Source organism: Rousettus aegyptiacus, unplaced genomic scaffold (assembly GCF_014176215.1).
Source record: "Rousettus aegyptiacus isolate mRouAeg1 unplaced genomic scaffold, mRouAeg1.p scaffold_m13_p_13, whole genome shotgun sequence".
Taxonomy (NCBI): domain Eukaryota; kingdom Metazoa; phylum Chordata; class Mammalia; order Chiroptera; family Pteropodidae; genus Rousettus; species Rousettus aegyptiacus.
Window position 1 is genome coordinate 75,778,157 of NW_023416288.1, and position 21,072 is coordinate 75,799,228.

The 21,072-nt window shown below is 36.0% G+C and overlaps 1 protein-coding gene across 1 annotated transcript in view; it reads left to right on the top strand.

The window, feature by feature from the left end:
• Positions 1–14,290, top strand: part of EPDR1 (ependymin related 1) — a 30,353-nt gene extending 16,063 nt beyond the window's left edge. The window contains exons 2-4 of the mRNA XM_016138051.2: positions 11,302–11,510; positions 12,660–12,852; positions 13,814–14,290. Coding sequence (XP_015993537.1) covers positions 11,302–11,510; positions 12,660–12,852; positions 13,814–13,829 — 418 coding nt within the window. The 3' untranslated portion in view covers positions 13,830–14,290. The remainder of the gene's footprint in view (positions 1–11,301; positions 11,511–12,659; positions 12,853–13,813) is intronic.
• The last annotated feature ends 6,782 nt before the right edge of the window (positions 14,291–21,072 follow it).

Here is a 21,072-nt window from a genome sequence, read left to right on the forward strand (position 1 = left end):
CCAGAACCAATTATACCCCTAGCTACAAAGGAGACTAAGAAAATGAGTATATGAGTATAATTTCTCGGCCTCTGTATTGAGAGTCAAAGAAGGGAGAAAGGGTGGGAATACCTTCTGGGTATTCTACAAAAGGATCCACTATAGCACTTAGGAATGTTCTCTACTTATCTCACCATCTGACCTGAATGAATTAACCGTTGTTGTTACATAGTAGATCAAGTGTTATACAAGTTAAATGAGTAGTTTTCTTGTTAAAAATGAACTAATTATAGTAAACACAACTATAATTAGACTTTCTTACAAACCTATAAATCCTAGTCTCTTTTTACTTATGAGAAATAGGGAGATTACAAATATGATCATACAGCTCACCAGTGGTAGACTGGGAACCTTGATTCCTTGCTCTAAGCTTCTTTACAGTGCTTTTGGTGTTGTCTATAAACCTTATCCTGAAGTAGAAAAATGACACAAAAAGATTTTCTCCTCCCTTATAATAAGGTAAACTTTTAGTATCTAGTAGAAAGAAATTGATGTAATTGACCTACCATTTGATCCAGCAATCCCTCTACTGGCTATTTACCCCAAAGACTCAAAAACTCACATTTGAAAAGATATTTTACACCAATGTTCATGCAGCATTATTCACAGTGGCCAGGACATGGAAGCAACTGAAGTTTCCTGTGATAGATGATTGGCTAAAGAAGCTGTATGCAATGGAATGTTACTCAACCATAGAAGAGATGAAATACTGCCACTTGCAACAAAATGGATGTACCTTGAAACAATCATACTAAGCAAAATAAGCCATACAGAAAAGTTTGAAAACCATATGATATCACACATGTGGGATATAAATCTAAAAGCAACAAATGAACAGGACAAACAAACAGAGACTCATGGACATGGACAATGGACTAGTGGTTACCAGAAGGGAGAAGGGAGGGGAAAAATAAAAAAATAAAATGTTAAAAAAATTATGTATATATAGTATGAAAAAAATAAATAAACTGGCATTTTAAAAAAAGAAAGAAAAATTGATGAAGCTTTATATCTGGTTAAAATTCTAGTGTTCCTTTTTGGGAAATAGTAGTCTCTTATAAAATATAAAATAGGATTTTCTTTGCTCCAACAAGGACAGTCTATAAATTTTCCATTTGATTGTAAACACAGGAAGGAAAAAGGGTTTATTTCCAATTTTCTATTTAGTATCATTAATATTAACAAATTAGAAATGGTCTAAGTGGTCATGAGTAGGGATTATGGAAACAAAACATGGTACGTATATGTGAGAATATGCATCTAATAAAATGATCGTAAAGCATTCTTATTTATGAAAATAGAAACAATAATTTGTTAAAAATTCCCAGAGCAAATTAACAGCACATAAAAAAAAAGAACCCATGACTAAGTGGGTCTTTTTCTAGAAATGCAAGGATAATTCAGTTTTAGGGAATCCATAAGCGTATATGAAAATAAACATGTGATCATCTCCTTAGTTTCCAGAAATCCTTTTGATAAAATTCAATTAGCATTTCTGATACAAAGCATTAACTAGGAACTGATTGATACTTTCTTAATATAATAAAATCTGTATAATTCTTAATTTACTTAGTATTAGCCTCTTTTCCTACTTAGTATAGCCTCTTTTCCTACTAAACTCAGGAAGGAGGCAAAGATGTCCATTATCTCTATTTTATTTGATCTTAAGTTGGATCTATTGGCCAAAATAATCAGAGAGGTAAAATAATTAGAAGCACAAGAATGAGAAGAGATAAAAACCATCTCTGCCAATGATAAGGATGCAGTATACTTGGAAAACACAAGCGATCTAAAAAAAAAAAAAAAAAAACTAATGCAAACAATATAATTTAAAGGTAGTTGTATATAAAATTAGCATGAAAAGTCTGCTAGAAATTACAATGGAAGAGAAGGTTTTGTTTAAAACAACAACAGCAACAACAAAAGATAAACTACTTAGGAATAAATTTAAAAGGAATGTGCAAAATCTGTATAGGAAAAAATTCAAACACTCCTGAAATATACAAAAAGACACAAAATAAGGTTTGAAAAAATGGAAAGAGATTTTTTTGTGGTAATAGGATGACTCAAAAGTATAAAGATATCTATTCTTTCTATATTAATATATAAATTTAACTCAGTCCTTCCCCCAAATGCAAAGAAATTAGGGATTTTTTTTTTTTGGAGCTAAATAACTTGGTTCTAAATTTTACATGGAAAAATGAAAAAAAAAACCTAAATATTTAGGAAAACCTTGGGAAAGAAGGACACAGGGAAAGATCTAGTACATTCTACCAGATTACGAAACACACTATTAAGTCTCTGTAATTAAAGCAGCGAGACAGGTGCATGAATATATAGACAATGCAATAGAATAAAGCAGTCCTGAAATAAACTCACATGCAACTGAAATTGGTATAGAATAAGGTGACACCTTAAATCACTTGAAAAAAGATCAACTTTTTAATCAATGGTCTTAGAATAACTGGGAAAAGATAAAACTGCATTCTGATATCACACCACACACAAGAAGAAACGCCAAATGGATTGAAGATCTAAATTTTAACAAAATAAAACTATACAGAGATAATAGTGAATTATTTTATAACCTGGAAAGTTTTTCTAAATACCAGGAAATCCAAAAATAATAAAGGAATTAGACAAAAAGAAATGCAAAATCCTCTGCTTTGTAGAAAAAAATTTAAAGTCAGCAAACAAATGGCAGAGAAAAAATATCTGCAACTTTAGACACAAAAGGTTAATTAATGAGCTATAGAAAATTGAGGGGAAAAAACATCAGGTGCAGAGAAATGAGGACTCATTTCACAGAAAAAAAGTAAAGTGGCCCTTAAATATATGAAAAGATGCTCAACAGACTATATAATAGGTGAAGGCGAATTAGAACCACAGTACTGCGAAAGGCTTCTGGGGTGCCTTTCAGTTCATTTGGTAAAAATGCTCAAGTTCTGCACTGTAGATATATGCAGTCTCTTGTACGTATGTTATACTTACTCCCCCCAAAAAAATCTTAAAAAAAACACCTGACAGATAACATTTCTTACTTATCAAATTGGCATAAATTCAAGCCTGACAACATGTTCTGTTGACAAGATTACAAAAATAGGCACTCTCATACAATGCTGAGAAGAGCGAAAAATGTGCAACCCTATAGAATGAAATCTGATTACATTTAACAATATACCTTTTGACCTAATAGTATCACATCTAGTAGTGTACCCTAAATGTACACCTACAAAATAACTGAAGATTATTCACTGTGGCTTTTTGGGCAATCTCATAGGAAGGGAAACAACTCAATATTCATCAATAGGAGACTGACTAAACAATGGTATTTATACACAATAAATTTTTATACTACCATAAAGAAGAATAAAAAACAACCTCTAATGGGGAAAAAAACAAGGTGCAGAATAGTGTATATAGTATGTTACATTTTTCTGTAACGAAGAGAAATGAGAATACATGCATGTATTTCTTCATTTTTTGTCAAAAGACAAGAAGGAAAATAAGGATGCCAGTGAACAGTGTTTTCCATAGAGAGGATTAAGGATTGGGGGAAGGGGATTGAAATAGGAGCGAGATTTCCATTTCTATATCGTTCTGAGTTTTGAAACATGAAAATTTCTACATATTTAAATAATATAATAAATCAAAGAGGAAAAGTGTAAAGTCCCTGAATTGACAACAAACTGAAATAATTGAACATGACCACACAGAGAATAGACCATCTCAAGTGAATTTTTAACATAGTATTGGCTCTAAATCCCAGTGAGGACAAAAAGTGCTGCAATAAAATCTTAAATTTCACTCAGTGGTTCTGTTTTTTGTTTTGAAATTATTATTTTGTAACTATTATAGCATAAAGCAATAAATAAATTTGCTAATGATTTTAAGAAGCATGATTTTTATTTTAAGAGAAAAGATGCAAATATAAAAACAACAGGGGACAACCTATAATGTTGACTTTAAATTGGAAATATCAATATGAATTCATTCTTTTTTTTTAATGTAGGAAATTCTGACCACTACAGGGTCCTCAAAGCAATGACATCCCAGTGACAATGAGCACATCTACTGCCCCTGATATCAGTTTATAAGTTGTTTCCAACTAAGTTCCAGGGTTCTTTAGATAAATGATTGATATCTGATTTGGCACCAGGGAAGTCCAAGGTAAGCCTGGGGCACCTTGTGTCACAGAAAGCCAGGAAGCACTCAATGACTAATGGTATTATGCCAAAAGCCACAAATACCAGTTGGAAGGAGCTCCCGTGACCGAACTAAGGACAATTCAAGCATCGCAAGGAATAATTACTTTTTCTTATGTTGAATAAATAAAAACCCCAGAGGCAGAGTGGTACTTAGATAGATGGATGATGATAGATAGATTAGACAGATAGATAAATGATTGATAGATAGATAGATAGATAGATAGATAGAAATAGGTAAATAGATGTCATTTGCTATGCCATTATTTAGAAAATACTTTTACCTAAAATCACTAATTGACAGTTATAAGATAACAGAATATCCCCAGCATCACAAAGTAACACTCACAAATTGGTAATTGCAAAAGATATCACCTTTATGACAGATACATCTGGACTAGCCACATAACTTGGTCATCAAAGTTAGAGGCATCAATCGTGGGATGGGATATCACGTGCCTTATTATGGGATGCAACATGAAGTACACCGCCTTATCAACAACATGCTCTTTCCAAAACTTCCTTAACACATGTTTAATCAAAAGAGGAACAAGTTAAATGACACCGTGAGGGAACTATCAAAGAAATCTAGAATGTGGAATACCTGCAAATATAGAATCTTCAAAAAGTTAATGCCGTGTTAAAAATATAGCAGTAGTTTTCCAGATTTTTAAAAGAGAAGAGACATAACAACCAAATATAATGCTTGAACGTTGATTGGATTTTGATTTAAGATATTAGCTTTAAAATATATTTCAGGTATGATTTAACATAAACCAGATATTAGCTGGTATTAGAGAATGAATTTATTTCTTAAGTGTGATAATGATATTGTGGACACGAGGCAGCAAGTCTTTGTTTCTAAGAAATATTTAGAAAATAGATGTAACAAATACAAAAAAAAATGTAACCATGTGTGAATGTAAGTGGTAGATATAAAGATAATCATTATACTAATCTTTCAACTCTTTTGCATATTTAAAAATTTTTATAATAAATTAGGAAAAATGATTCTATTGAGCTGTAATTGACTAGGAAAGATAACAAGCAGAAAATTTTAAATGAAAAAATGCAGGTTAGGGAGGAAAAAAATGGTGTAGATGATAGAGGCTCTGTTCATCCCTCTGACGATCAAATCAAAGTTGTGACAGAAACAAGGATCAAATAGCAAGGAAAATCACCTGGGATTTAGATGAACAAGCCATACAACAAGGGAGAAATCCAAGTAATCACCCTGCAATAGCAGAAGGTAGGATGGGGGTAGGATGCAAGCTGCCCAGTCTTGAGTGGCTGAGTGGGACAGAGGTTGCGGCAGTGGCAGCAGCAGATTCCTCTTATAGGGGCCGTGTTTTTCACAGTGATGGACTTGCTCACTCTGAGCACCAGTGCCAATTCAGCTATGCCAAGGGGGCACCAGGGACTTAAAAGGTTACATTGTTGGAGCACCAAAGCAAGATTCACTGTGTACAGAAGTGTCAGTGGTATCCATTGTTCCCTGTTGAACCCTCACCCCTACCAGTGCACAGACACAGTGCCTCCATAGCAGAGACGTCATCAAACTGGGTAACAAAGGTATCTTTGCCCGGAGGATTCCCTGAAACTCTAACTCCCCCAATTTGCTGTTCCGCCCAAGCCACATCCAGGTATATCCTCAGTGAATCAGGTGCTCCTTGCTGAGCCTAGACTCACCCTGGAGGCAGCTGGCCTCAGTTTCTGGTGTGGCCTTTTGAAGCAGCAATAAGCATAGCATCTATGGATTGCTTGCTGAATCTCAACAGGTAGCCCTGGAGGGGTAGAGGCTTGGGCTAAATTTGGTCTACAGCTGAATCCCTCTCAGGACTATGCCACTGGACACCTACTTCACAATCTACACTAATAAGACTGGAAGACTTAGGAACTTTGCTTAGTACACAGAAGAAGACACAGAAAGGTAGCCAAATGGGAAGACAAAGAAGCAGAAACCATATGAGAGAACAGAACAGAGATCCAGATATAATGGAGTCAAGTAATCTAACAGATGTAGAGTTCAAAATACTAGTTATAAAGATGCTCAATGAACTTTTGGGAAGTGTAGATAAATTGAGTGAGAATTTCAACAAATAGATAAAAAATATAAAAAATAGAAATGGAAATTACAAAAGGGAACCAGTCTGAAATGAAGAAGACATTATCTGAAATGAGAAGTATATTTAATGGAATAAAGAAAGGAATAAACAAAGTGAATAAAGAAGATAATCAAATAACATATCTAGAAAATTGGAAAGCCAAGGACAGTCAATCAGAATGGCAAGAAAAGAGATGCCAAGACTATAAAAATAATCTAAGGACCATATAGGAAACTATTAAAGGTCAAAATATCCATTTGATTGGCATACCTGAAGGTAAACAAGATGTTGAACAGTTATTTGAAGAAATAATGATGGCAAACTTCCCTAACCTGGTTAAGGAAATAGGGATACAACCCCAGGAAGCTCAGAGAACCCCAAATACCAGGGATCCAAAGAGGCCCACACCAAGATACATCATAATTAAAATGCCAAAGGTTAAATACAAAGAAAAGATCTTAAGAACAGCAAGAGAAAAGCAGATAGTTACCTACAGGAACACCCATAAGACTGGAAGCTGATTTCTCAAAAGAAACTTTGTAGGAGAGAAAGTCTTGACAAAAAATATTCAACAGAATGAAGAACCAGGATCTACAACTAAGAATACTTCATCCAGCAAAGCTCTCATTTAGAGTTGAAGGACAGATAAGAGCTTCTCAGGCAGAAATAAGCTAAAGGAAGTTATCACCACCAAGCCAGTATTACAGGAAAAGTTGGAGGAACTTCTTTAAGAAGAAAAAGCATGTATCAAAAACAGGAATAAAGAATGGTAACAATAGCTAACATTCCTCAAATGTTAGCTAAGTACCTCAAATGGAAAATAATTAAATACTCCAACTAAAAGATAGAGTGGATGAATGGATAAGAAAATAAGACCCCTACATGTTGCCTACAAGAGATTCACTTCAGATTAAAAGACACACACAGACTAAAAGGAAAGGAATGGAAAAAGATATTGTTTTGATGGACTTAGAACGAAAGTCAGACAGAGAAAGATAAACACTATGTGATTTCACCTATATGTGGAATCTAAGGAATAAAAAGAACAAACTAATCAAAAACAGACTCACAAACATAGTGGACAATTTGGTGATGGACAGAGAGGAGAGGAGTTGGGGAGTTGGGAGAATGGGGAGGAAGGTTAAAGAAATACAAATTAGTAGCTGATGAATGGTCATGGGGAAGGGGAGCATGGCAAAGAGAATGCAGTTAGCATTAATATGTTGGTTAGGTGGAGGGTCAGGAGAGGGAGGGAGCAATTGGTGAGATCATTTTATGAACTATGTAGATGTCTAACCAATGTACTGTGTATACTCGAAACAATAATTTTTTAAAATGCAGGTTTGAAAAGAAGTAATACTCATTTTCATAAAATGTGTAAAATACACAGGTTGATAAATCAGTATGATATTTGCAAACCCGCATTCATAGAAACATTATTCACAATAGCCAAAAGTTAGAAATAACCCAGTGTCAATCTATGGATGAATGAATAAACAAAATGTGATATATGCATAAAAAGGAAAATTCCCAACCTTTAAAAAGGAAGGAAAATTCTGACGTGCTACGACATGGATGAACCTTGAGGATATCATGCTAAATGCAATATACTTGTCACAAAAGGACAACTACTGTATGATTCTACTTATGTAAGATATTTATGGTGGTCAAATACATAGAGATAGAAAGTAGAATGGTAGTAGCCTGGAGCTGAGGGATGGGGGAATGGGGAGTTGTTTAATGAATATAGAATTTCAGTTTTGCAAAATAAAGAGTTCTGGAGATTGGTCAGTCTCACAACAATGTGAATGTACTTAGCACTACTGAACTGTACACTTAAAAATGGTTGAGATGGTCAATTTTATGCTATCTGTATTTTACCACAATTAAAACCAAAAATTTAAATTAAAAAATCAACATACTTTTAGACACACATGCACAGTTATTTCTATCAGTTAAGAGTTTCTGAATAATTTTTATTTCCTTTTCCATTTCTGTATTGTGTGAATTTTCTAAATCAAACATGAATCAGTTTTACAAAAACCAGAAACTTATTTTCAAAATAAATAGAACTTCCACAGGTTTTCATTGTTTTGGAAAACAATGGAAATAGTAGAGCCTAATTTTTCGGATAATAGATTTTCAGGAAATAATAGAAATTGTCAATGCAGCCTGAGAATTTTGTCAAAAGCAATAAAAATTCATTGTCCCAGAGGTGAGAGGAAAAGTGGGGCTCTGGGCACCTTCTGTGCACTGAGATTGCCATGGATCTTTGGCCCGACCCGGAGAGCCTAACCTTGCTCACAGCTGAAGCCTGGTGGTGGGACCCTCCCTGGTATGTGCTTTTCTTGGTGTCTGGTCAGCAAGGAATTTGCACTCTGTCGTTGACCCAGGGCTGGCCTGCCTGCCTTGTCCTTGACATTTATTCTAGCACCTTACCTTGCTTGACTGCATCCCATGGGCACAATTTGTGACAACTTCCTTCACTTTAGCGCCAGGCTTTGATCTCACCTCCCAGGATCCAGTTTCTGTTGAATTTGGTCAGTCCTTTGGGTCTAGTTATTCCCACACAGCATCCCAAGCCAATGACTCATTTGAACCCTGGCTGCCCTCTGAGTTTTAACCTTCTGGCTCTGTCAGGCTCCAAGCTCTATATCCTATTTTCGATAAAGAATCTTGCATCTTAACTATGCATATATTCATATAAACATACAGGCCACTAGAGCATCATGAAAATCTTTTCCAAAAGTTCAAACAAAGCAGTATTTACATTTAATCTACATGATATTTTGAAAAATGAATTATTACAGTTCTATTTTGTTTTTCATTAAATTAATATTTTCTGTTTTGCTTAAAGCACTGTCAGCATAGTGCAATATCAGACTATGCCCTTAATTAAAAATATATTTTGAAACAGAAAAAAAACAACAGAGAAAACCAGAACAAACACCTGTGTTCAGACCACCCAGAATGAACAAATGTTAACATTTTTTAATGATTGTTACATGTCTGGAATTCTCATTTTAAAATTAAATCGTACTTAGTCGTATAGGCATAGCTAGCCTCAGGAAAACAATGAAACTGGCAGAGTTCCTGCTGTCCCTGCCCTTCCCTGGCAGGTGACTGACCACGTGTTGTTGGCACTTGGTTCTGAAGTAGGCTATGCTGTGCCTCTCCCAGAACAGCTGTGCTGGCAGCTATTACCTAGCTCTGGATGGAACAGTGGAGTCTTCAACTATATTAGAAACAATCCCTGGTTATGAGTCACACAAAAAATTCTAAGCAGAAAAAGGTAAATTTATTAGAACAAAGGAAACTTTAACAACTTCGCAGGGAGGATCTCCAGGCACTGGGCCTCAGAAAAGAAATGCATCCAGAAACTGAACAGCTGTTGGAATCCCAGGCTGCTCCTGCTTCTCTATGCTATATTCTTTGCTCTTACTCAATCCACATATTGGAAACTAGCCTCCTACAGCTTCTATGTTTATTTGTGTACTCACGAAAATTCCCAAATTTATGAATGGACTACGCTCTGAAATTGATGCTACTTTTATATTCCTTCCATGAATGTTTAGATTCTGATGTGCCAGGGACTTGATAAGAAAACAGTGACAATCTAACCCTAAATTCCTCCAAAGGGTTTGATATGAATCTTGCATGTATATTTAAGAGGCTGACTCCATTTTTGAGCAATATGGAATATAAGGAACACTTACTTTTCCATCTACATATATTCTCACTTCTCAAGGTTTGTGTTTGGGTTTAGCCTTGTAAGCCATTTCATATATTTTCTGGAATAGCAGGCTAGATATATCTAAATGTATAAAATGTGACCATGTATATACTTTTGTACCAGCTCATAGAAAATGAAAGCATAATGCCAACAGTAATACTATTTTGACTATATAGACAGTGATCATTTATATACTTTTCCCCAAGGGATATAATTTCTAAGCTCAGACTTGGGATGGACAACAGGCATCCCTTATGGGGGCTGTGGAGTTAGAGATTCATATACTACCGATAGTTTGCATTGGCTATCTTTAGTTGCTCATTAAAAGCCACTTCTCTAAGCTCTTCCACTCTTAGGTATTGCATATTTCACTTTTTGAGGTCAAGGCCACAACCTTACTTTGCTCAACCAGTATCATGGCCTAAGTTTTGGGTGGACAATCAAACACATAGAAATTTGGTGGCTTCACCCAACACCAAGATTGCTTAGCTTCAAGAATGATGGAGGACAATTGACAACACAAGGTGCAAGGTGATCATGGAGAGGTCTGCTGACTCCCAGAACAGCCTGAGAATAGGGTGTGCACATGGGCACAGAGAGCATGTAGACAAACTGCATGGGAAGCCATTCATTCTGTGGTCCCTTTAAATTTTTCCCTGGCTTGTCTCAGCCTCCTTCCAATATGTGATGGGTATGCATTCTCAGTGTAGCTGTACCTCCTCATCAAAGCCCTTTACTCATGATTGAAAGTTAAGACAATGAGGCACAGGTGCCTGGCCCATCCTCAATGAGTTCTTGTCCTACATTCAGTATACGCACCCCTGAAATTCCTTGACTTAGTGTAGCAAAGAGAACTCATCCAAGCCAAGGGTCAAATACTCTTGCGTCCCTCTGTCTAAAAGATAGATTACAAGCCAGCTGTTAACCCAGGACCAGGTCTTTCTCATGTTTATATCCTAAAGACAGAGTCTGGCATATGGTACTAGATAAATAATTGTCCAGTGAATATTTAGTTTTGAGCTCTGAACTTTGATTACTTCATATTTGGGTTGTTTGTGTGTCTAGTGTTTTTAAATAAGTAAAAGATTGCCTACAAGCAAAAGTATTTGTTTTGTATTTTTAAAAGTAATTTATATCAAAGGCTTTTGGCTTTTGTGCTGGTAAAGCTATGATAATAGTAACTTAAAGTCCTGAAGTATTCTCTTTTAATCTCTTTCAGATTGTTTGAATATATTTTGCTCTATAAAGATGGAGTGATGTTTCAGATTGAACAAGCCTCCAAACGGTGCTCCAAGATCATCCTGACGGATCCCTGGGACCCTCTTGACATTCCTCAGAACTCTACCTTTGAGGACCAGTACTCCATAGGTGGGCTGCAGGAGCAGATCACTGTCCAAGAGTGGTCTGACAGAAAGTCAGCAAGATCATGTAAGAGTTCAAAGAAGTATGGGAGGATTGCATCTCAGGAAGCACGATGGGAAAAAATATTTAAGTCCATTAAGGAAAGTAGCTGTTAGGGAAATTTATAAGCTTACTTGAATTGTTTAAAGCTCCACCCCTGCCCTGTTGACATCCCCACGTGTACTCAGCTAGTTGTGTAGCACCAGAATCTAAGCCTCATATTTGATACACTTCAGCTTTCTAGCACCACTGGTACCTTTCTGCCACATTAGCTCTTATAAACTTAGCCTTGATTCTGTCATTTAATGATCTCTCATCCCCCTCAGAGACCAGTGACAGGGAAAGTATTTGTCTAAGGCACACATTAGAATTGGGGGCCTCCTTCTCCTTCCCCCACATTACTTTCTAAAGTTGCAGTCACTAGATTTACTTCCAATATTTTGAATATTTGCTTTTAAACATAGATGTGAGGCTCTTCTCTGCTCTGCTGCCAACACACCTACCCCAAGACTGTCAAAAACAGGTTTATATATTGTGGGAAACAGTTTGGCAGCTCCCCCCAAAATATTAAGCATAGAATTACCATATGACTCAGCAATTGCACTTCTAAAAGAATTGAAAGCAAGGGCTCAGAGAGTTGAACATCCATGTTTATAACAGAATTATTCAAAATCATCAGAAGGTAGAAACAATCCAAGTGCCCATCAGCAGATGAATGTATAAACAAAATGTGGTATATTCATACAGTGGAATATTATTTAGCCTTATAAAGAAAGGAAATTCTGACACATACTACAGCATGGATGAACTTTGAAGACATTATGCTAAGTGAAATAAGCCAGTCACTAAAGGATAAGTACTGTTTAATTCCACTGATATGAGGTACCTAGAGTAATAAAGTTCATAGAGACAGAAAGTATAGTGGTGATTGCCAGGGACTGGGGGGTGGAGATTGGGGAGTTAGTGTTTAATGGGCATAGAGTTTCAATTCGGGAATGTGAACAAGTTCTGGAGAGGGTAGTAGTGATGGTTACACAACAGTGATGTCAATATACTTAATGCCACTGTACTGTACTTAAAAATAGTTAAAATGGTAAACTTTATGTATATTTTACCACAAAAAAAGTGTTTTGCCTTTTTTCTAGATTAAAAAGTCAACTTTATTTACTCTTATAGATGAAACCTGGATTGGCATTTATACAGTCAAGGATTGCTATCCTGTCCAGGAAATCTTCACCAAAAATTATAGTGTGTTATTGTCCACAAGGTTTTTCGACATACAACTGGGCATTAAAGACCCTTCAGTGTTTATTCCCCCAAGCACATGCCAGACAGCCCAACTGGAGAGGATGAGCAAGGACTGTTCCTGGTAAGCCTGTGAATGCGGAAGTGACAGCATAGGACATCAGATGCCGGGGACCTTCACTCAAAAAGGATTTGAGACTTGAGAGATGAGAATCTTCTTTGGAGATATATCAGAATTTTAGGAAGATAAACATTGATGGGGTTTTTTTGTACACATCATCTTGACTACTCAGGCTATGTGGTAATATGAACCGAAGAGATGAACATGGGGACTTTGTATAGCATATTTGGGTGCTGTGCTTCCTGCATGTGCAGGTATATATGAAGTGCAGTGGTTTACATGGGCTAAGGGTCAGTGGAAGCAGTTTGCCTTGGCAGGGAGGAATGTTTTATTACTGACATTACTGAAAACTGCCAGATTGCATATAGTAACAGTGAAAAGTAGAACAATTTTGGTGAGTTTAACTATTAATTTTTAAGTTCTCTCCAGATAATTACCCTTTGATTGCTTTCACCAGAGTGGTGACACTGCTCCCTCTGCACCCTGAACACATGCTTCCTTCATTGCTGACTGACAAAGTGATTCCTTGAAATTTCTTCCATACTTAAGAGCTTTATAGCATGAACCTATCGATGTAAGCATTTTTGGAAGAAATGAAAGGTTATAATACAAAGTAATTATTTCTCTAAAGAGACATATTAAACAAGAGAGTTTGAAAGTTTTCATTTTCTCTGGGTAAGCATGTGCCATTATATGTGTGCTTCCTTTTTTCTGTGTAAGAGTATTGATATTTGTGCTGAATCATCACATATTTGTCAGGAGACCTACAGAGACAAGTAGTATTCTAAAAATAGCACTGAACTAGCAATCAGAAGACTATTGTCTCCAAAATCCAAGACTAGAATTCCCTTGTATCCTAACTTCTTTAATTAAGTACATGCAATATGCTTTTCCTCATCTCGGTCTTCCTGGGGCACTATTTTACAACCACTTTGTCTATTTGACTTCTGCTCATTCTTTCCAGGTCAGCTCACATATGACCTTTGGAATGCTGCTCTCAAGCTTGAATTGGGTGCACCTTGCAGCTTCAGCATGTTGTTTTCAAAATACTTCTTTCAGCTATGTGTAATTTCCTGCTTACTGGACACTATCAGACACTAGCTGGGCTATGAGCTCCTTGCATACAAGCACCGTGTTCTGTTTACTTTGCATTTCCAGCACCGAGTAAGTGCCTGGCACATGGTCAGTGCCCTAAAGATTTGTAGAGTGGAGAATGCCAGCCTCTCTGATCCTTAGTTTCCTCATCTATTAATGGGGTTGGGTGTGCTAATCTCTAGGGAGACTCCCAGTAATAAAATTAATACTCTACATTATTCTAATATTGTGTTTCTTTTGCCTATATCTCTTTCTCTTATCTGTCTATCATCTATCAATTCTCTATCATCTATCATCTATTAATCATCCTCTCTCTCTCTCTCTCTCTCTCTCTCTCTCTCTCTGTCTCTCTCTGTCTCTCTCTCTGTCTCTCTCTCTGTCTCTCTCTGTCTCTCTCTGTCTCTCTCTCTCTCTCTCTCCTCTCTCTCCTCTCTCCCTTTTTCCTATGGCCAGGAAAAACATGTGACACCTACAGAAAACAATCTGTATTATGCACAGTTTACATTATTTCAATAAACAAATTTAATTGCATTTCTAAGTGTTCTTTGATATATTTACTTTTATAATAAATATGAATTATCTTGGTTATAGGGGTGTAAAACTCTTCTCTAACTCTTCATGTGATCTAAACCAAATTCATTATTCTTTTACAGAGTCTTGCTCTTCTACTTAAAGTCCAGTTGCCTGGATCAGAAGTCTTAGAGTCATTCTTGACCCATTTTTATCCTTCAGTCTTCACAAGCAATCAGTGTCCCTTTAAGAACTATCAGGATAATTCTTAAAGCTGCTGCCCTTTGTCCATTCCCCCAGCCACCATCCAGGTCTAGGCTCTGAACATCACTGGCCTTTGCAAGATATTTACACCCTCTATCCTTGCCGTAGTCTTATCTTTTAGAAGCCAACCTCAGCTCATTCAGACAAGTCAGTCATAAGCCAAAACTGAAACCCTGTTATCTCTAGGGCTCATGCCAGTTTTAGAGTCACAGAGCAAAGCGAAGTGCAGCGAAGGAATGCACAGACAGGGGACCTTCAAGGCAGGCCAGCCAGATAACATCTTTGTGACAGTGTTTGCCCTACTTCCTATCTCTCTGCCCATAGGATGGCCCACAGGAGGCCCACAGGATGACCCTTCTGCTCTTCTGACTGCATGCCTCTCTTGGCTGTGGATCTTTGTGCCAATCCCCATCCATCCCCTCACTCAAAAGAGAAAGGAAGGAATCTTTTTATTTTATTCAAGGACATACAAAGCGGGTACCTTTTAATTTTTCCAGTTGGCGTGTTTTAACAGTTAAGTCATTGCACAGAAATGAATAAAAAATCCCCCTTCCAGAAGAATTCTATATATGGTGGGACTTCAATACACACCTGATGGTGCCCTGCTTCTGCAGTTCTTAGCACAGTGCCTAAGACCCTTTTGATCAAGCCGCTGACTCCTTTCCTAGCCTTGGCATTCAGCACTGCTCTCTTTTCCAACTGCTGCAGAGCCTGGGTCACCTCTCTGGGACAAGAGGGTTTCCTTAGTCACCAATCCTACATAAAACTCTCTAGTGGCCATCAGAGAGAGAGAGAGAAAAAAGAATAGGTCTCCTAAAAAGGCCAGGACTTGCCCCTATTGATGAAGAGGAGCATCCAGCATTACTTACCTGCAGCCATGGCATTCTTGACAATGGGCTTGAACTGGGTTTGGGTGCCGCTTTGTGAATACCCTGTTTTATGTGTCTCTGAGCCTTTATGCTACATCAGAACTTACTCTCTCCCAAGGCAAATTGACAAAATCCATGCAAGCACTGGGGTTTTTGCTACCCTTTGCCTTCAACTCTGAAGACCCAGTCCTGGAACAGAGCCATTGTTCCTTCTCTCCCTCTGACCCATGTAGAGTCAAAAGGGCCTGGCCTTTCTGCCTCCATTCTCTTTATTATCAGATTGACTTTCTTACCAGAAGCTATGCTTCATTTTCTAAAATTGAAACACATTTTAAAATCATTTAAATATCTTTAAAAGGCCAAAAAGTTTCAGCATCTGAGGAAACTTCCCATGAAGTACACTTAATTTTCTACCCAGCTAAAGTCTACATCATTTGAAAACAACATTTACATCTTGTTGGATTTTCTTTACAAATTCCCTTCTTTCAATGTTCCCTCTTATTTTAGGTTACTTTGCCTATGTATTCACCTATACCACAGGAGGACATTTTTCAGTTTTTCCAAATATGTAGATCTTGTCTTCTCCCATCTATAGAAAGTACCTTAAATACAGGAATGGTGTCCTTGCCATACTTGTTGAGTGAGAACAAGTTTAGTTGAAGGAGAAAATGAACCTCCTCAGCCAAAGTCTTGCGAATAATTTATGAGATTTAAAGTCCTTGTAGATAAACACCTCTTTAATAGACAAACTTAACTTTACATATCAATATTCTAGCATCAATAATATTTGCTCTTAAGAACTATGCTAGGATAACAATATATTTTTATTTGTATGTATGTCTGTATATATGTATGTGTGTTTGTATGCGTGTGCATGTATGTATGTATGTATGTATGTATGTATGTATGTATGTGTATACTTTATTATGGTGACATTGGTTAACGAAATCCAGTAAGTTTCAGGTGTACAATTCAATAGTAAGGCATATATACACATTTCACTGTGCGTTTATTGCCTGTAGTTAGATTTCTTTCTGTCACCACATATTTGACTCCTTTTACCCCATCTACCTCCCCTCTTTTCCCTATCACCACCTATTGGTAACCACTAAACTAGTTTTAATTTGTTTTAAAGCAGAGTTATTAGCTCAGCTTCATGTGTAGAAAAAATATTTGGCCTATAATTTGTTCCATATTTTTATTCAGGGAGAATGATGCTTACTTTTATATCCCTGCTTAAAAATTCATATTGTTTTCATTAGAGCAAAAATTAACACATATTTACAATATATTTTTCACATATAAAGGTAGAAAATATAGCCTCAATAATCAAGGATTGGGCTATCATTATCCTATAATTTAGGAATAATTTGTAATAAATACAATATGCATGTTATTTAGGTAATTCGAGTATATGTGCATGTGTTATAACTACAGTTGCAGCTATATCACTCCCAATGGCATACTGTATAATTATTTTAACATACATTTGTTCCAATCCCATAGCTGAGTGTTCTTTTCCTTCATCAGGATAATTTTTTGTGGCAAAATAGATATTCTTACTAAAAAATGACTGCTATCATTGTAATTTTCAGTTGAGCTCTATAGTTTTAATAAAGTAACAAAAAGCAGAATAAATAAAAGGGTTATCTTATGAAATGGTTTCTCAAACCTAAAGTATGTTATTTAGTAAGATCTCAGCCTCATTGATTAGTTTTCTAAGCCTGGAAAAAGGTTGGGAAAACACTAGTCTTAATTTCCCAAACATATAGCACCAATCTAAAGTATTAGAAAGTTCCTGGTTAAGTAAATACACAAAAACATTTGATTAACAATATAGGTCTGGATTAGACGTGCGTGCGTGTGTGTGTGTGTGTGTGTGTATAAATTTAATGTCTCTTGGTTTTGTTTCTCTTCTAGTGGCAGAAATGGTACCTTTGCTGTGGCATATTGGTACATCTGTCTTATCTCACAGAAGGAGTACATGTTAGCGAAACTAAGTTTCCCACTAAATTCCAATATAAAATATGGGATTTTCTTCCAGGAAAAATAAACCGGTGAAAGAATTAAATTTAAAACTTTTGATGAGAAAAGGACTGAGATAAAAGTTATTTCTGACACATAGTGTAATAACATAGTTGATAGACATGTATAATTAGCAGTTGCAATTTAGTCTCATTTTAGCAGAACCCTTTGCTTTTGCAGAACCTTTCCATGGTAGCTCTGGCCTCTCTAAGGTCTCAGCTATAATGAAGTGAACATATAGGTTGGTCTGTCTTGCAAGATCTTTGGAAATTATGATGACCTTAGGAAATTATAATGGTGCCCATTAGTATCACGAGAGTAAGTAAAGTGATGTCTCAAGCCTAAAAAAGGTGTATGTTTTTGTAAAGTTTTTTGATTAAACCTCCATTTGCTTAACAGCTTTCATATTTTTTAACAAATCAGTAACTACACACATGTTCTTATTGCATTACTCATACTACTTAAAGTGCAAACAATAGCACTGAAAAGATTTTAAATGAATCCCAATACTCCTGATAGCTTGGCAATAAGGACATTGCTTTGATCTTTATGTGTCCTACCTAATATCAACAAGTATCATGATTATAACAATCCTATAAATTCTAGCTCATACTCTCTATGTTCCAAACAGCAAAATGAACTGAAAAATGAGAATAAGAATATTAATAAGAATAGGAGAAGGAGATGTAAGGGGAAGAGAAGGAGATCAAAAGGAGAAGGAATAAGATGCTATTTGATTTATCATCATAAATTCTCAATTCAAAGTTATTGATGTATATTGACGAACCGACACGAGAACAGTTCATTCCAAACTGTGGTAGCACAATTCAGATATTTCCACTTTGTTACACTAATATAGAGCATTTCCAAACTGAATGTTCCTCCATAAACTATGAACCATTGGCTCCTTTCACCAGAAATTCAGGATTATTCCCATGCCTGTGGATCCATGCACCTCATAGTAGATGTTGCCATTTAATGAGAATAGAAAATAGCCTAAATGAGAAAGCCACTGGTTTGGAGAATACTGTCCCTACCTTTTCAGTTTAATAAGTTTGAAACAATTTTAATTTTGTTTACTCAGAATAACTAAAGTTCAGTATCCTGATATGTTTAAATATGTAGAAATCGAACTTTGGAGGACCTTTTTCAGTTTAACTTTGTATGGAAATTATACATTATGGACATAGTCTTTAGTTAATAATGGATTACCATGTGATTTTGAAAAAAATTGCTAGTTTATCTTACTCTTCCTAAACCCCTTGCTTTTCCAGTTCAGCCATAAGAACTTTGTATTTCCTGGATAAAGGTTTAGGAAAAGGGGAAAACATTTTTTTTTTGAGATAATTCAGGTAGTTAAGATAATACAAACATGATAGAGTTTATTATGATGTTTGAAGTGGCTGATCCTGGAATGGAGACAAATTTTTCCTCAGATTCTTGCCATATATAATTATTCAATACAACCGGTCTATTCAAAAATAAATTTCTTAATAAATTTTCCATTTAAATGAATCCATGTATCTCTAGGAGGGTGTTAGTAACAAATTTACTTAATGTAGTCAGATATAAATGGCCTAAACTTAGTTGCCCTCAAAATTAGAAATAAGATTTAGCTCTGTAATTGAAAGAATAAGACCAATATATAAGTAGATAAATTAGCTATTTAGATATTTAAGTCATGGAAAAGTTTACATGTTCAGGGCTGAAAAAAAATGGTGAAATCATGAAGACCTAGTAAATCAAAATTGTCATGGGAATGCCATCTTATCAATGTGCTTTCAGAATTGAGTTGATATGAAAGAACACTAGAATATTATAATTTTGTCTTAAGAAAAATGTGTTTTAGCAAAAAAAGGTTGGTTTTCATGAAATTTAGATAGGGAATCTATGACCAAAGATTTGGCAATGTTTATTTAACCATGTTCAGGTGAGACAATTATGAAATCTGGCAGATAGAGAATGTGGGAGACAATATTAAAATTAATCTCATGTGTTGTTACTTTGTCCAAGATCCAGGAATACTCAGATTTTACTTCCTTCTCTCTGTCAAGCATCAATAAAGAAGAAATCTCAGAAAAGAGCCAAGCAAATCATCACCATTATTTAACAGGAGCTTTGCTCCTAGGTATTTTTGTAGAATGCTGGTGAACTAGGCTGGACCAAGTGGAGGAAGTAGAGGCCAAAGTAGCCACAGGCCAAAGCAGGCTAAATTACTAGATCTGTCTATTCTACTACAAATCCCAAAGTAGATTTTATCACTTCTAGTTCAGCAGAAGGGCCCACAAAGCAGACCCACTGGTGCCAGAAGAAAGGAGCAAGGCCATAGGAAGAAAGTATTTGCTTCAATGCCTAATTCTTCATTCCCTAGACTGTGGTTGGTCAGAGCAATAATAGCCAGCCTGCATGAAGAAGAACACCTAAAATCAAGAGAAAGATTTGGCTAAGCCTAGGAGTCAGGGAGAACTCAATAAACCCTGTGGCCAGCAAGAATTATTCCTCCAGACTAGGTGGATTCCCTTCTATTAGGAATTTTGCTTTGCAAGTAAGCAGATTTAAGTATCCCACCCACTGGAAAGGTTAGTTAAAGACACCATTGTAAAACAATACATTGTCTTTTTGGTTTACATACCAGTCTCCTATCAAAGTTAATTTGCTTAGTATATGTCAGTTTCAGAGAGAGACTATGTGGTGTAGTAGAAAGGATGAGGGTTTGAAATTATACAAACCTGAGTTCAAATGCTGATCAGGTCGTTTATCACTTAGACAAGTTATTAGGACTCTCTATAAGCCTAAGTTTTCTTCACTTTCTGTTTTAAAAGGTTTTGATAGGTTTAAATGAAATAGCATTTATAAAGTGTGTAGCAGGTGGTTTTGCAAGTAATAAAGGCACTCAAAATGTTAGATACTTCTTACCTTTGCTGTCTTTCCTCTGAGTTTGTCAATCCACCATGGACCAACAAAATCAAAATTTTATGACTAGAAATCTGCCAAGGATTAATTATGGTGGCAGTATCCTTGAAGGTAGTGTCTTCTATGGGCTCCCCCTGAACCATTAACTGACCTGCCCACTGAGATACTACTATCTGTTCTTCATTGTTTCATACCCAAAGCAGAAATGTGTACCTAGCCCTAGCTACACTGAGGTACTCTCAGGGCTAATATAAACTTAATTTTTTAAATAACAGTGATTTTTTCTTAATAAATATGACTCATATGGTTCTTTCCATTTGCACAAAACATTCTAAGGATAGAGAAAATAAAAATAGTATTAACCTCAATCTTAGAGAACATCAACCAGTGCTTACTTTGTTTCAGAGCCTTATTCAGAGTTTTATGCTGATTTCTCATTTAATCTACACAACAACCTTTGAGCTAGATACTATTATTATTTCCATATCATAAATGAGGAGACTAAAATTCAAATCAAATACCTGTGACTTGAGAGAATAATTGGTAA